This window comes from Penicillium malachiteum (genome assembly GCF_028827825.1).
Source record: "Penicillium malachiteum strain IBT 17515 chromosome Unknown utg000003l:1.0-4950554.0:1.0-4952489.0, whole genome shotgun sequence".
NCBI classification, from domain to species: Eukaryota; Fungi; Ascomycota; class Eurotiomycetes; order Eurotiales; family Aspergillaceae; genus Penicillium; species Penicillium malachiteum.
Genome location: NW_026643096.1, coordinates 728,449 through 742,205, shown reverse-complemented (window position 1 = coordinate 742,205; position 13,757 = coordinate 728,449). Strand labels below are relative to the sequence as shown.

The following is a 13,757-nucleotide window of genomic DNA, read 5'->3' as shown; positions in this document are numbered from 1 at the left end:
CAAAGAGGGTGGCAGCTTCTATGCAGCCCAGCGGTTTCCTAAAGTTGATATCTCAAGATCCAATCCTTAGTCCAAAACAGGCCCACGTGTGTGCAGATCCAATGCACCTAAATGCATGAATCTTACATGTTTAATTGCACAAAGGAATATGCCCTGGTGGAGTACGGAGTAAGGTTTATCACTGTAGTGGCATTCTCCTGTATCGCTTTGTACTGTCTTAGTCTGTGGGGTACAGTTGGATCGCGTCAACCCGCCTCCCCACTTATGTCGAATGATACCATCTAATTAATCAAGATACAAAGAGATTTTACATATTGGACTACAGTTGCATCTAATATTCCAACATTCTTGGGTCCCTCCGAAAAAGTCACGAGTAGCAATACATTCTTTCGATTGGGTGTTTTAACCCTATCTTACTGCATCGTGTGGGGGAAAATAGGGATGACAGAGTCAAGCGGACAAAAACTTCTCTAAATAATGCGATTATATCTGCGATCCTTATTTGTTTTTCATCCAATAAAGTAAACCTTGAAGGGCTGCAAATATTCCAATTAGAGATTGGGTGACCAGGCTGTACATATGATTTAACTGTTGCGCTTCTTTTTCTCACTCATATCATGGATGTAGTACCACTTAAACCTAATCAGGACATGGGGTCAACCACCAACTCCACTCTCATGCACTAAATACGCTAAATACGCTAAGACTTCTTGGAGATCCTGAGATAAGCCACCAATACAGCACGTGGGATATACTGATCCAAACAGCTTTCTACTTTTTCCAATCAATCGACCAAGCTTGTTCTCCCTGCAGCAAGACACATAAGGAGGGGTACATGCAAAGGGACAGTGCGAAAGCACTAGAAGAACTGAAATCCGCTTACGGGCCCCGACTTCCCTCCGAAATGCTCCATCATGGAGAGATCACATCGTCGTCGAAGGCTTCCATATACACGGGAGTCGCCGTCATCAATACCCAGGAAATCCCAGCCTAGTTCGCGTACTTGGCTGCCCTGGTCCCTCGTGGGTGTGATATTGATCGCCCTCGCATATACATGCATACAACGACCGGATCTCTATTCATGGGAGTCCCGGCCAGCTCCAATCGAGTCTCATCGACATATCGGAGCTACCCGCCCTGGTATCGCACTTCATCCCGAAGAGCATATTTCCCGGCCGCCAATCACGCAGTACCTGGATTGGCATGTCACATCGGGCTTGCTTAGGCCCGATGGAGTCCTTAAAGATGTATACCTCATCAATGGTGAGCTGGGCCTTTAACATTACACTTGAACTAATATTCGATTCAAAAATATGTATGAATTCTGACCATGTTTTTCGATAAATCTAGATCATTTCCCTGGCCCAACAATAGAAGCTCGTTCAGGTGATACCCTGATTATCACGGTCACTAATGGGCTAAAAGAAGACTCATTGGCTTTGCATTGGCATGGTCTACACGTGGCTAGTAAGTTACGTAAATGCAAAATTTACTATTAAATCAACATCTTGAAACTGACGCAGATCCAGATGCCATGGATGGTGCCGTGGGGGTATCTCAATGTCCCATTGTCCCGGGCGCCCAGTTTACCTATAATCTCACAATCTCCACAGATCAGAGTGGAACTTTCTGGTACCATGCGCATGCAGGTCTTTCGAGGGCCGATGGGCTGTATGGAGGCTTGGTGGTGCATTCCCCATCGTCTTCATCCACAGTACGCGGTTTACTTCCGAGCCCAGAGGATGATATTAATCGCTATGGATATGACAAAGAGCTGCTTCTGCTCATCGGAGACTGGTATCATCGACCTGCTAGGGATGTCTTAGCATGGTATAAGACTCCGGGGAATTTCGGCAATGAGGTAAAGAACATCCAGCAATCCCAAATGAATTTAATTCTGACTGAATCTTAGCCAGTGCCAGACTCCCTAATTATCAACGGAGTTGGTCATTTTGAATGCTCCATGGCAGTCCCTGCACGTCCAGTGAATTGCATAGAACAGCAAGTTCATTCTATGCTGGATCTTGATGCTGAAAAAACTTATCTAATCCGTGTTGTCAATACTGGGTTTGTACATTTGATCCCTTTTGTGACTATGGAAACTGATTATAAACCAGATCTTTAGCGGGCTTCAGTCTTGTCTTTGACAAGGAACAATTAGATCTAATTCAAATTGACAGTGTGGATGTCGAACGAAATGACACAGACAACACGAATTCTCTTGGAATCTTGTATCCTGGATCACGCATGGATTTCATTCTCCATCCGTCTCATGATCACAAGAGCTCTTCTATGATGGTCCAACTAGATCGAGAGTAAATCTTTTCATATAATCCTACCACTTATGACCTCCACTAATCCTCTTTAGATGCTTCAAGTTTGTGAACCCAGCTCTGACACCAGATCAAACTTTTCCAATCAGCTACAACTCACCACGTAAATCCGCCAATTCTTTGGGCTCAATTTCATTACCGCAGATTCGCAACAAAGTTGATCTGAACTATATCCCTTCCGCAAAATCAGTCCTACAAGCCCTCCCACCAAAAGCACAACAAACACATGTGGTCTACACCAAAATTCAGAAAATGGCTCGTAACCACAATATCCCTTTTGGATACTTCAATCAAACTAGTTGGAGTCCACAACAAGATTCAGCTGCCCCATTAACAACTCTGCCAAGAACAGAGTGGGATAGCAACCAGTTCGCGATCTCAACTGGTTCCGATCCAGTATGGGTAGACCTCGTCGTGAATAATCTAGATGAGGGGCCTCACCCTTTTCATTTGGTATGTACCACCCGTGTATAATTAAGATTGAAACTGTAGATACTAATGTTTTTAAAGCATGGCCATCACTTCTACATAATGACCATTCAAAAACCATTCGGCTGGGGTTCCTATAATCCCTTCGAAAATTCCATTCCACCAGGTCTTGAAGGAAATCTCGAAAATACGGATGAAAACGAGTTTGATTCTTATATTCCGTATAATTTATCCCGTGTCACACTACGTGATACAGTTCAGATACCCAGTCGTGGCTATGCTGTCCTACGCTTTCGGGCTGATAATCCTGGTATCTGGCTGTTTCATTGTCATGTACTCTGGCATCAAGCGACGGGTATGGCGATGCTGATTGATGTAAAAGGAGGCGATGGGGATGGGTTTGTGCATGATGGAGTCTTGGGGGAGGCTATAGGAGGGGCTTGTCCTGTACCTCAGGCTACTTAGCATGAGGCGTAGAGTATTTTTAAGGCTACGATTTTCATTATACCCATAATACCTTGGAAAAAGGTACTTAGTTCATGTATCAGATAAAGTCAAGTTGGAGAAAAGTTTGAAAGTTCAATATTGATAGTAAAATATCCAGTCCTGAGAGTGTATCTAGGGATGTACTGCTCAACGCCAGTCCGAATTAATACGCCCGAAAAAGAGAGCATGTATCACACAATAAAGAAAGAAAAAGCGCCAAGCACAGCTTCGTTCACGTCATAAAGATACAGGAATGCAATGTTGAATACAATCTATGCGGAAGCCCATTCGAGAACCTCCAGAGCGCAGACGACTAGGATAAGAGTAGAGGGAAGGATCCTGCAAAAAAGAGTGTTAGTTTCAAGTTCTTGTTCATCATAGCGAAGAAGGACAATCACATACCAGACGACATAGCTCTGGAATAAGAGCTTCGACATAGCTCCAACGTAAACGTTGTTTATTTGACAAATCTGCGCAAGCTGTAAAGCAGATGGGGCGCCCGTGAGAAGGAAACAGACGATAATAAAGATAGGATCATCGAGAATACTGATCGGAACGAACTTGGCCATCAAGGCGATTAAGGGAGCCATGATCAAAGTTGGAAGAAGCATGCGCGCAAGGAGAGAAGCAATGATAAGTTTTTTTCTCCGCATTTGGGTGCTCGATATCGGCGAGAGCTTCCTCTGGTAGTGTATTCCGGGCTAAGTTGGCGCCCAGCACAACCAGGATCAGGGGAACAGCGACCTGGGAATTCTGTTCGATGGCACGAGTGACAGAGTTGCGAACGAATGTACCTTCATCAAAGAAGAGATGCTGTAGGGATGGGAATGAGGCGATAACGATCGCGACAAGCATGGCCCAGAGTGGCGGATTCATAAAGTCCCATAGTCCGCGTATGAAGCGACGGATCCCAGTTGAAGTCCATGAGAGGGTCTTTTGGGCTTTTGTGGGAAGGCGTGCATATAATGTGTCTCTCTTTTGGGCAAAGAAGCGTCGCACATGGTGGCCACTTCGACGGATGGATGTTTTGCATCGCTGCAAGTATGGTTGCTTCGTCTGATGCGTTTCTCGTGCGGTGGCTTCGACGTCGGGGAAAGATAAGATGTCTCCTGTGCTGGACCGTGGCAGGAAGGGACCTGTTGGTGGAGGTCCAATGTCCGATGGCGAGTCATCGGAGTAGAGGTCCTCATCGCCGGAATTTATTGAGGCGGCTTTTCTGTAGGAGTAGGCACGGGAGGAAACCGGGGTCTGTTCTCCAGACGCGAAACGGCTGCCGTTCGCATGGCCATTTGAGCCATAGAATTCTTGCGAGTTCCGGGTACGCACAAGTGGCTCATCTGGGTCTGTCTGCGCAGGATTATCGCTGTAGCGAGCCTGTCCCTGTTCAATCACTGTCTCTCCAGTTTCCTCTCGCTCCTCCTCTTCAAGATATCGGTCCTTTGGTGCCAACAGAACATGGTACCCCCAGCTCCAGCGCACCAGTTGACCTAACTGCTGGAAGATGAGTAGATATAAAATTCCTCGAGCCGCGACTTCATCATCATTATCATTAGGAACGCGATTCCAGTGGAGGCCCTTTAGAGTTGCTGAGAGGGAGATGACGAGGGAGATGGGGAGGGAATTAGAGTTGCCGAACACCTGTTTATTGGTCACATTGCCAGGATCAGCAGGGGCACTCTTAAATTTCTCAAGTCAGGAGAAGGATATCACATACCGCCATCGCTGTCACGAAATTGGACTGGCGTTTCTTGAATCCCCAACATCGCGTGACCACAAAGGCGCAGGAGTATGAGACCGCAGTCTGGACGACGAAGATGACAGGGATAATGGCAAGGTCGGTGAGTTTTTCCGCGGTCAATTGGGAGCCTAGTTTGATGAAGACTAGAGGTATGTATTAGAGATTGAGTAGCCCCAGCGATAGGGATCACATATTATCATGATCGAGTCTTGATAAGGGGACAAAAAGGCATACTCAGGCAAGGAGTGAATAGCATCACATTGAGGTTCGCCACGAACTTCTGAGCATCGGCATCGAATAGTCCCTGGCGAGCAACAATGTAACCTGGTAGACAGACACAGACAACCTCCAAAACAGCCTCAAAGACCAGCAGGACTAGGTGAAAGAAGGAGGGGTGATTTGATTGCATGGTTCCGGCGATAAGGCTGTTGCCCATAGGATCTTGGACCAGGGCATTGCTGAATGAGCGAGGAGCAGTAAAAATGGCCATGGAGGCGATATGGTGAAGACTTAGTAAAGTCCCCAAGGACCATGAGGCGAAATAAAGAAGAAGGGAAGGGGGGAAAAGTTGGAACGGGGCGAAGCTGTCAACCAAGATTAGGATTGTAGCCTACGTAAGAGACGGCGCCAAGTGCTTCAGGTTGGCCTTGATCCATGGATATACGTATTTTTTGCTACTATTCCCGAATTAACTGATCTATATAACTAAATTAAGTCTTGCTTATGAATAGAATTAATATCCAAAGATTCTTTCAGTACTGTACCATTGTGCAACACAAAGGAATATTTGAATATAGCACTTAAGTGGGTCAAAATGATGCAAAAGTGAAGCTCGTTATCAGCAACAAATCAAGGTGGATCATATCCGCACGTTGTGGTCCGTGCATGAGGATCATTCAAATGTTTCTACCTGAATTAAGTAGGTCGAAACAGTATACAAAGTACAGTAGTACTACTAATATAGGATATACCCAGTCTAATAAAGTAAATCTAAGCATTATATTCGAACATTTGAAACTAAAAGCAAACAAAATGGTATATATTACAGAAGAACAAAGTCACTCCAGTCTGGAATGACCATTTTTAAAGCGCATCAGGGTACTCCGTATTCAGTGTACAAGGACCCTGATGGCCAAGAGTGAAGGCCAAGAGTGATACTCGATACCCTCATTACTCAAGGGAGTCCTGGTCTTGGCTTCATGCTTCGCCCACATATCCCAGCTTCTCACCCATTTTAATGCGTTGGCCCTTTTGAACAGTCCAGGTCCATCCATCTCCCTGATCCTGGTCAGGCCAGCCAGCATCTGGTGATTGGCGTGAACTCAAAGGTGCTTCAAAGACCAATACAACAGTACTGCCCAGCTGGAATCCTCCCATCTCCTCTCCACGCTGCAAGGGGTGTCCACCAAGAGTACGGCTGGCGTGGCGATAAGTGGCCTCCACAAATCCGGGATCTTTCTCGCCGCGCTGAGCTGCCAAGGCCGCCGCCAAATCCGCAGCTGTGTCAGTCAGCAAACTGTTGGTGCGCAGCTCAGAATCAAAGTTGATTTTAATTGAGCCCACATTGGTGGCGCCAACAGGTGTGTAACTGAAGAAGCCCCATCGCCAGCGACCCAACAGCGCTACACGCTCATTGAGAGTGAACAGACCAGGAAGGTGTCGCTGCAGATAAGGCGAAACAGAGTACAGCTCACCCGCAAAGTGGCGACGGCTCTCTACAACCCACGCAGTAGGAGAGTGGAATCGATGGTAGTCACCGGGTGCCAAGTAGATTACGCAGTAGAAAAGAGCATGGTTGGCAGATGTCTTGGGAGAATACCAGGCTGTGCCATCTCCTCGAGCCAACTCCTCTTGTACTTGTACTTCGGAAGTGGTATTGGAGGCGGTGGAGGCATCGATCGAGGCACGACGCTTGGCTGGCTCATCAGGGTCACCTGACAACAATCCGGGAACAGTATAAGAGATTCCATTCATCATGGCGAACTCTTCATCCGATTTCATATTATCCACGTCCTTTTGGTTTTGCTCGGCGTGGGTATCAGTAAGTCGCTTGCTGTGGTCGGCATGGCTTGGTGTCGCTGATCCCAGTAGAGCATCCAGACTGTAGGTCATGCCTTTAACTTGTTCCACCTCTCCTCGCTCAATGGTACCAAACTGGAGAATACGACCATCGGATGGGGATAGGAGAGCACGGGGATCGGGATCGAGAGGGCGGACACCCGGTTTCAACTTGCGGTAGAAAAAGGCAGCCAAATTGGGGTAGACATGAAGGTCAGGCTCTGCCACCTCGCTAAGATTAACACCAAAGATCCATGAATACAGTTTGAAGCCTGGGACACGGAAATAATAGGGAAGCTCAATCTCATTGAACCGACCCCAGAGCCGGGACATGGCTTTCAGGGGCAATGTGGACATGATCTGGACCTGCCAGGAACCTGTCGGCACAACTCGAGGTCGGCGTGGCGGTTGACCCCCATTCTCCCAACCTTCTGCAGAATCATCACGGTCGCGATCGCGCTGGGATTTGTAGAAATGCAGCAACCCTAACAAGCCGATACCGAGTCCCACAGGGATAGGGTACCATTCCACCTTGGTGTTCCGCAGAGCAAATCGTAGACGAGAGCCAAATCCTGATTTATGATGTTCCGAATTATTGTCTTTTTGATACTGTCGCCATGATTTCGAGGAGAATTGGCGAACACTGGCCTTGTTACGAGCAACTGCCCGGAACGAAAGAACCTCCATCGACGCAGGGCCCCCGATCACCGGGGCCGAAGGGAAGTGGAGGGGAATAGAATGGTTAAAAAGGCGCTTGGCCATGGTTAGAAAATTCTATCCATGGAGATCAGCATAAGCTGTGCACAAGATATCCGAGGTTATTTCAGGGTCAGAATGTGACTTTGTTCCTGGGGATTTTCGCACCATATGCACCCCTGACCGCCTTCCTTATATGGATTATATCCCCACAGCTCACCGCCCTGTACACGTGAATAGGCTGATAATAATTGTTTATATTGTTGACTGAACTCTTTTCTCTTCATCCCACTACATTTATTACATGAACATTTTCTGCATCTGAATTCTGGGATTCCTCATATTATCATTCATCATTCCATGTACTTGGAGTGTACCCTGCCAATACGGCTTGGTATACATCCTTGTGCATGGACTTAGCGTCTTCTGCGGCCCGCCTCTTATCGACCCCGGTCTTAGCCAGATCTCCAAATCAACTCCACCTGTCCAGGTGAGCATTGTCAATTCTCTGGCCCCGCGGCCACGTCTACAAGTGATGAAATTCTAAGGTATCGCAATTACTCCATTTTCATATTCTCCTTTTGGGATATATTTTTTTGACATTTTATCTATATAGGCTTGACTTGTAACGTCATAGCCCATTGAACGCGCACGTCATCTACCTTATCGCGAGCTTCAAAAGAGGTTCAAAATGGCATCAGAACTAGAGGTCCCTGGTTCAACTCCAGACCTGGTCGCGGACTCCGTGCCAGAAAGGGAGACCAGCTTAGACTTAGGAGCAGATGTTGAGACCGAAACTGCAGCCACCGATCCAATTCCAGACACAATCACCATTCATATTCTCTGTCCTACACTTTCTGCCACGAGTCGCTTCACCCTCAACATGTCCCTGGACAGTACAGTTGCAATCCTGAGATTGCGTATTCAGGAGATTGTCCCGTCTCACCCAGAGCCCATCCACCAAACCCTCATTGTCCGTGGCAGACGGCTTCACTCACATGCCGATTCTAACATTCTTCGAGAGGCGCTGGCGCCCATTACTGTAAGTTGAATATATGTGAACCTCCCTCTTTATTCTCCTATATTGACTAGGCTCGATCGCATAGGGAAATGAGATGACTATTCATCTCCTACTACCGATCATCGCACCCGCTACTCCTCTTCAATCTCGTCGCTTCGGATCCACGGCCCCTTTCACAAACGGCTCTCATTCCGGTTCTGATGAAACACGGACCGCTACAAACACTCTTGGACATGATGTTGGCAATGGAGTTAATGATGGTGACCAATCTTCAAACCCTATTTCCGAGCTCGAACGAATGTACTTGAACTCTCTTCCTTCTGGGAACGACTTTCGTGGTCCTTCCTTTGCTCGGGATCCCACTCTCCCTTCACTTGCTGAGCTCGATTCACACTTCCAAAGACTTTCAAATCAGATTCGGATCGCTCAGGCGGCTATTGCCAGTAGTGCCGACATCGCAACCCAAACTCGGAATCGATTCCTCCATGACTATGGGCGGATTTCTGGCCGCGAATTCCGACGTCTGAATGAACTAAACCGGTCTAATCCCCTCAATGGTCCTCCCTCTTCTTACGATACTGCTACCCTGATTATGACCCGGAATGGTCCCCCTGGGCAAGACCCTGCTGCCTACACCGTCATCACTTCTAATGGTTCCCGATATCTCGCTCTCCCCCCCAGGCTCTGAACATATGCGGCCATTGGCCCCGGGCAGCCCCCCGATTCTCAGATCCCACCATCTTTTCGCCGCTCAAAACAATGTCGCAGGTAATACGGAGACTCCTAATGCGGGTCCTCCTGGTCAAGCTCCTCCTACCGCCGGGCCAAATGGAGCTCCTGATAGAGGAGGCCCTGACGGCATAGTTGCTCTCCCTCGGGACGCTGCCCAGCATGTAGTGTTCAACAACCGACCACGCCCCCGGGCCCAAGCCGCGGAGGGTGATGCGGGCGGCGCCCTCCGCCGCATCTGGCTGTTCATCCGCCTGTACTTCTTCATCTACATGATCACGGAGCCAGGCACCTGGACTCGGACCTTGTTCGTCACGATGGCAGTAGTGGTTGCCCTGGCATCCAGCTCGGACATCACTCGACAGGTCTACCGGATGACCGTGGGGCCAATCCAACGCCATATTGAGCGGCTGGCTCTAGCTGGTGGCCCGGGCGAACAGCCCGTCGCGGCCACGGCTGAGAACGGAAACAACCAGCCTGCTCCGGCTCAAAACGCGCCAGACGATATCTGGCAGTATCTGTGGCGGGCCGAACGGTCCTTGGTTCTTCTGTTGGCAAGTTTGATTCCGGGCATTGGCGAGCGACAGGTGCAGGCTCGCAATGCCGCTGAGGCAGAGGCGGAGCGTCAGCGCCAAGAGCGTGAGCGTGAACGCCAGCAGCAGGAGGAGGAAGTCCCGGCTCCGGATGGAGACCGGACTCAGACTTAAAAGGGGGGGTGAGGTGACCGCAGAGGTAACTACTTTAGATAGATAGCATTCTGCTAATTTATTCTTATTTCTTTTTCACTTCTGAGTGCTAATTTCCTCACCATCAAATTAGACATGACGTAAAGGATAGAGATATCCAACTTGGAGGCTGTAATCACTGGCAAGCCAGGGGCCCGGGTTGGGTGACTAAAATTCAAATGTTTGGCAAGGATCCGAGTCCAGGTATGAGGGAAAACAATTGATCAATCTATCGCACAGTATTTTTACTTATCTCTTAGACTAAGTCAAATGCTTATGGCTCCGAGTCAAGAGTGAAGGCTTCTGTATGATTCTCAGATCGTAGGTATGCTCCAGGGCTACATAGATATCAACCACACACTGGTAGATTCAATGTTCTTCCCTTCCTTCAAGTTCTCATGCGCCATGAACTTCATCATTCTTCCAAGTCCAAGTCGTTCCTTCTGTCATGCTCTTTCATAGATATACGAACAATGACCCGGATCTTTCAAATCGGATATATGACCATAGCATCTGCTCAAAGTCCCCTGGGTGATGAGTAGGTACTGCTCTAAATCGGTTGAGGTCCTTTTGGATAGCATTGATAAGATTAGTGTCGCATTTGTCCGACACCACCCTCATCAAATGTTCTGTTGACGGAACAGACAGTTTTTCCTCGATACAAACATGGATCAAAGGAAGCAAACCGCTGTAATGATATCCACAGATGAGAGTTGAAGTCTGCGCAAATAATGCCTCTGAGAGATCAATTTCTCTAGTGTACTGAAGGATATTCCTGGCTGCCTCTTTCTGAATGAATGGCAAGTCCCTAAGGCATGTGAACTCTTCTGGATCATAACAGAAGTGAGAATCAAACTTGAACCCCAGATTGCTTCCCAAACTTGGTTGAGATCGACATGGGTGGGCCATTCATGGAGAAGGCACTTTACTCCATACTGGGATATTCCGGCGACAAAAACCATCACTCTCTCGGTTAATGGCACGGCAGGGCCAAATTTCTCCAGGAGCCATGGTAATGCAGACAAGTCTTTATACGTGGCATTTGCAACCACTTTCTCAGGTAGAGGGAGAGGTATATTGAGACCTGGGCTTTGGAGAAGAAGTTGTAGAGTATCCAAGGTAGCTGATGCTGCCACCAAAACCTTCTCTGTAATTGGTACCGTCGAACCAAAATGCGTGAGGATCTGTCGTAAACCTGCAAAATGACCTGAGCATGCCGCTTTCTCCACTATCGCTACCATGACCCCCTTTGACATTGGAATATCCTCCAGTCGCTTATCAAGCAGAATGGCTAGTGCATCCCGGTGGGCTGCTGCGCGGATCACGGCTTGTTCCGTGATGCATATTGTGGAATTCCTCTGCAGCAAGAATTCCAATGTGTAGGTATTGTCTGCAAAATCTTCCAGGAGTTCTTGATCAGCCTTGATGACCATTTCATCCATAAGCGCTTGGACTTTTCTGGTGGCCGTCTGACCAAGCGAGCCTGATCCTCTCATATGATATTTCAACGCTTGTATCATTTCCATGACGGGCAATTGATTGTGTGGTGGTTCAAGTAGAAGCAAAAGCGTCCCTGCCGATTTGTTGTAACATGATTTAACAAACATTTTGTCACTGACTTGACTGACTTGAGTGAATGGCCGTCTATGTAAGATGGCCTTCAGAGTGGCAGGCTTCAAGTTTCTCATAGCAGGTAACAAAACCCACTCCGTGATAGGTAGAGGATCAATCTGGGTCTTTTCCTCAAGATCCAATAGAAAAGATACAACATCATCATTGTTGGCCTCCACGGCACAGAGAATTAATTTTTCAATGATTGGGATCTGCAAGCCTCCATTGTTCATCAGTATCTCAAAGACATCTTTCTCATGAAGAGAGGCTGCTTTGCATAATATCTTGTGAGTGACGATAAATCCAGCTTGCTGCCTGTGCAAAAGTGTATTGAGAATTGGGATCTCTTAGCCTCTGTTATCCAAAACTGACCACATGACCGCTGGACCTATAGGAAAATCAGGCCCACACTCATCAAGTAGAATTTCCATCATTTCAAGCGCATGACTGCAAGATGTCTCAAATGCCACCTCAGTGAGAACATCCTCGTTGACTTGAGCCCGGTGTTCCTGTCGACGAAGGATTTGACGCATTGCACCAGCACCCTCTTCATTACGAGCTGCTTCCCACAGAACAATTTCCGTCAGAGGGGTATCGGTGTTCAATTTACTCAAAAGAATCCTCATTTGGGTCTCGTTGGCATACTTTGCAAATCTGGCAATGAACTCTTGATCCATGTCAATATCCGCATGCAGTGCTTCAAGAAGTAGTTTGATTGCGCGGCCGTTCGCGTTGGCTGGACATGCCAGTATTTAATTTATTCGTGGATAGATTTTAGCATCGGCAGAGCGTCTTCGTAGAAAAAGCTGCAAGATGTCAAACCCACATCCTCCGTTTTCAACACAACCTCCAGCACTTTCTCGGTTACAGGCACAACCACAATTCCTGTTTCATCAAATCGATCAAGGAGGATTGTCATTAGTTTCAACCCGCAAGTTTCGTTCTTGGACACAGCAATAACCACTTGCGCGTCTATTTGAAGGCTTTGATCCGAGTCTCTAGTTCCAGCATAAATTCCCCCTGAAACTGAAAGACTGTCCATGACATTTTCCAGTGCCTTGCTTGAGAGGCTGTCGTGTCTAACCATTCTCAATATATCTGCGGCCATAGCAGAACACATGCAGGCTTTCATTTTGGTCAGTAGTAAATTCAATATATCCACGTGCCCATTCCACGAGGCATTCAATAATGCGTTTTGTAAAGGGTTCCTAGTATAAGGTTCAATTTCATAGTATTCCCAGAATTTATTAAACCCCTCCATAGGGTCCGCACCTTCTTCGAGCAGGCCATTCACAATGTGAATGAGACCTAATCCAGATGCAATGCTGAGAGGAGTTGATTGTATTATTTTCTCCTCCCTTGTCAATAAACTACGCCAGTTACGGTAGATAGTTCGCTGACGAAAAAGCCCATCCGCCATTTCTCGGAGTTTTGGGGTTGGAAGAGTGGCAATAGAAGCTTTAAAGTGCTCGGGCCAGTGACGAGCAGCATAATTTAGCAGCAGGAACCCCTCCTTTGCTACTCCATCAAGTTCCTCTGCAGATAGCCTCTCTGTCTGTTGCAGGAGAAGTTGCAAAGTGTACTCGGCTATCATGGCGTGACAATCCAGGCTGGAGAGTTGGAACCATTGGCCTGGACGCTTGATAGCGACAAGAAATTCCTTTACCGAGAAATGAGCCAATCTGATCTCATTATCTGAGCGCCGGAAAGTGACAAGGGAAGTTGTGCAGATTTTGATGACGTCTTCTGGAACCTCAAGGCCTGCTGCTTCTGCGACTTCATTCAAGATAAGAGGCCTGGCACAGAAACTGAGCCAACTGAGGATCAATTCGGCAAATTTGACATCAGAGGGCCTTGAGTTAATTCTCTCAATCACAGAAAGATAAATTTCTTCCAATGACTCTGGCATCGTCCTCAATGCCTCCAAGACT

At 47.5% G+C, this 13,757-nt stretch overlaps 6 protein-coding genes across 6 annotated transcripts; 2 read left to right on the top strand and 4 right to left on the bottom strand.

The window, feature by feature from the left end:
• Positions 1 to 914: 914 nt before the first annotated feature.
• N7483_006599 (multicopper oxidase-domain-containing protein) lies at positions 915 to 3,227 on the top strand (the record flags this gene model as incomplete). Its single annotated transcript, XM_057090036.1, has 7 exons — positions 915 to 1,263; positions 1,351 to 1,467; positions 1,530 to 1,861; positions 1,913 to 2,067; positions 2,118 to 2,315; positions 2,369 to 2,786; positions 2,844 to 3,227. The coding sequence occupies 7 exons, from the start codon at positions 915 to 917 to the stop codon at positions 3,225 to 3,227; spliced, it is 1,953 nt and encodes a 650-aa protein (XP_056944777.1).
• A 293-nt stretch (positions 3,228 to 3,520) lies between these two features.
• Positions 3,521 to 5,476, bottom strand: N7483_006598 (Auxin Efflux Carrier superfamily; the record flags this gene model as incomplete). Its single annotated transcript, XM_057090035.1, has 5 exons — positions 3,521 to 3,587; positions 3,651 to 3,727; positions 3,810 to 4,886; positions 4,963 to 5,129; positions 5,221 to 5,476. 5 exons carry the CDS (start codon positions 5,474 to 5,476, stop codon positions 3,521 to 3,523), a joined length of 1,644 nt encoding a protein of 547 aa, XP_056944776.1.
• Positions 5,477 to 6,183: 707 nt separating this feature from the next.
• N7483_006597 (phosphatidylserine decarboxylase 1) lies at positions 6,184 to 7,806 on the bottom strand (the record flags this gene model as incomplete). Its single annotated transcript, XM_057090034.1, has 1 exon — positions 6,184 to 7,806. One exon carries the CDS (start codon positions 7,804 to 7,806, stop codon positions 6,184 to 6,186), a length of 1,623 nt encoding a protein of 540 aa, XP_056944775.1.
• Positions 7,807 to 8,431: 625 nt separating this feature from the next.
• Positions 8,432 to 10,197, top strand: N7483_006596 (uncharacterized protein; the record flags this gene model as incomplete). Its single annotated transcript, XM_057090033.1, has 3 exons — positions 8,432 to 8,782; positions 8,847 to 9,414; positions 9,530 to 10,197. The coding sequence occupies 3 exons, from the start codon at positions 8,432 to 8,434 to the stop codon at positions 10,195 to 10,197; spliced, it is 1,587 nt and encodes a 528-aa protein (XP_056944774.1).
• Positions 10,198 to 11,140: 943 nt separating this feature from the next.
• On the bottom strand, positions 11,141 to 12,503 carry N7483_006595 (uncharacterized protein; the record flags this gene model as incomplete). Its single annotated transcript, XM_057090032.1, has 3 exons — positions 11,141 to 11,150; positions 11,251 to 12,141; positions 12,238 to 12,503. 3 exons carry the CDS (start codon positions 12,501 to 12,503, stop codon positions 11,141 to 11,143), a joined length of 1,167 nt encoding a protein of 388 aa, XP_056944773.1.
• Positions 12,504 to 12,583: 80 nt separating this feature from the next.
• On the bottom strand, positions 12,584 to 13,735 carry N7483_006594 (uncharacterized protein; the record flags this gene model as incomplete). The annotated part of the gene is made up of 1 exon (XM_057090031.1): positions 12,584 to 13,735. The coding sequence occupies one exon, from the start codon at positions 13,733 to 13,735 to the stop codon at positions 12,584 to 12,586; it is 1,152 nt and encodes a 383-aa protein (XP_056944772.1).
• Positions 13,736 to 13,757: the final 22 nt, after the last annotated feature.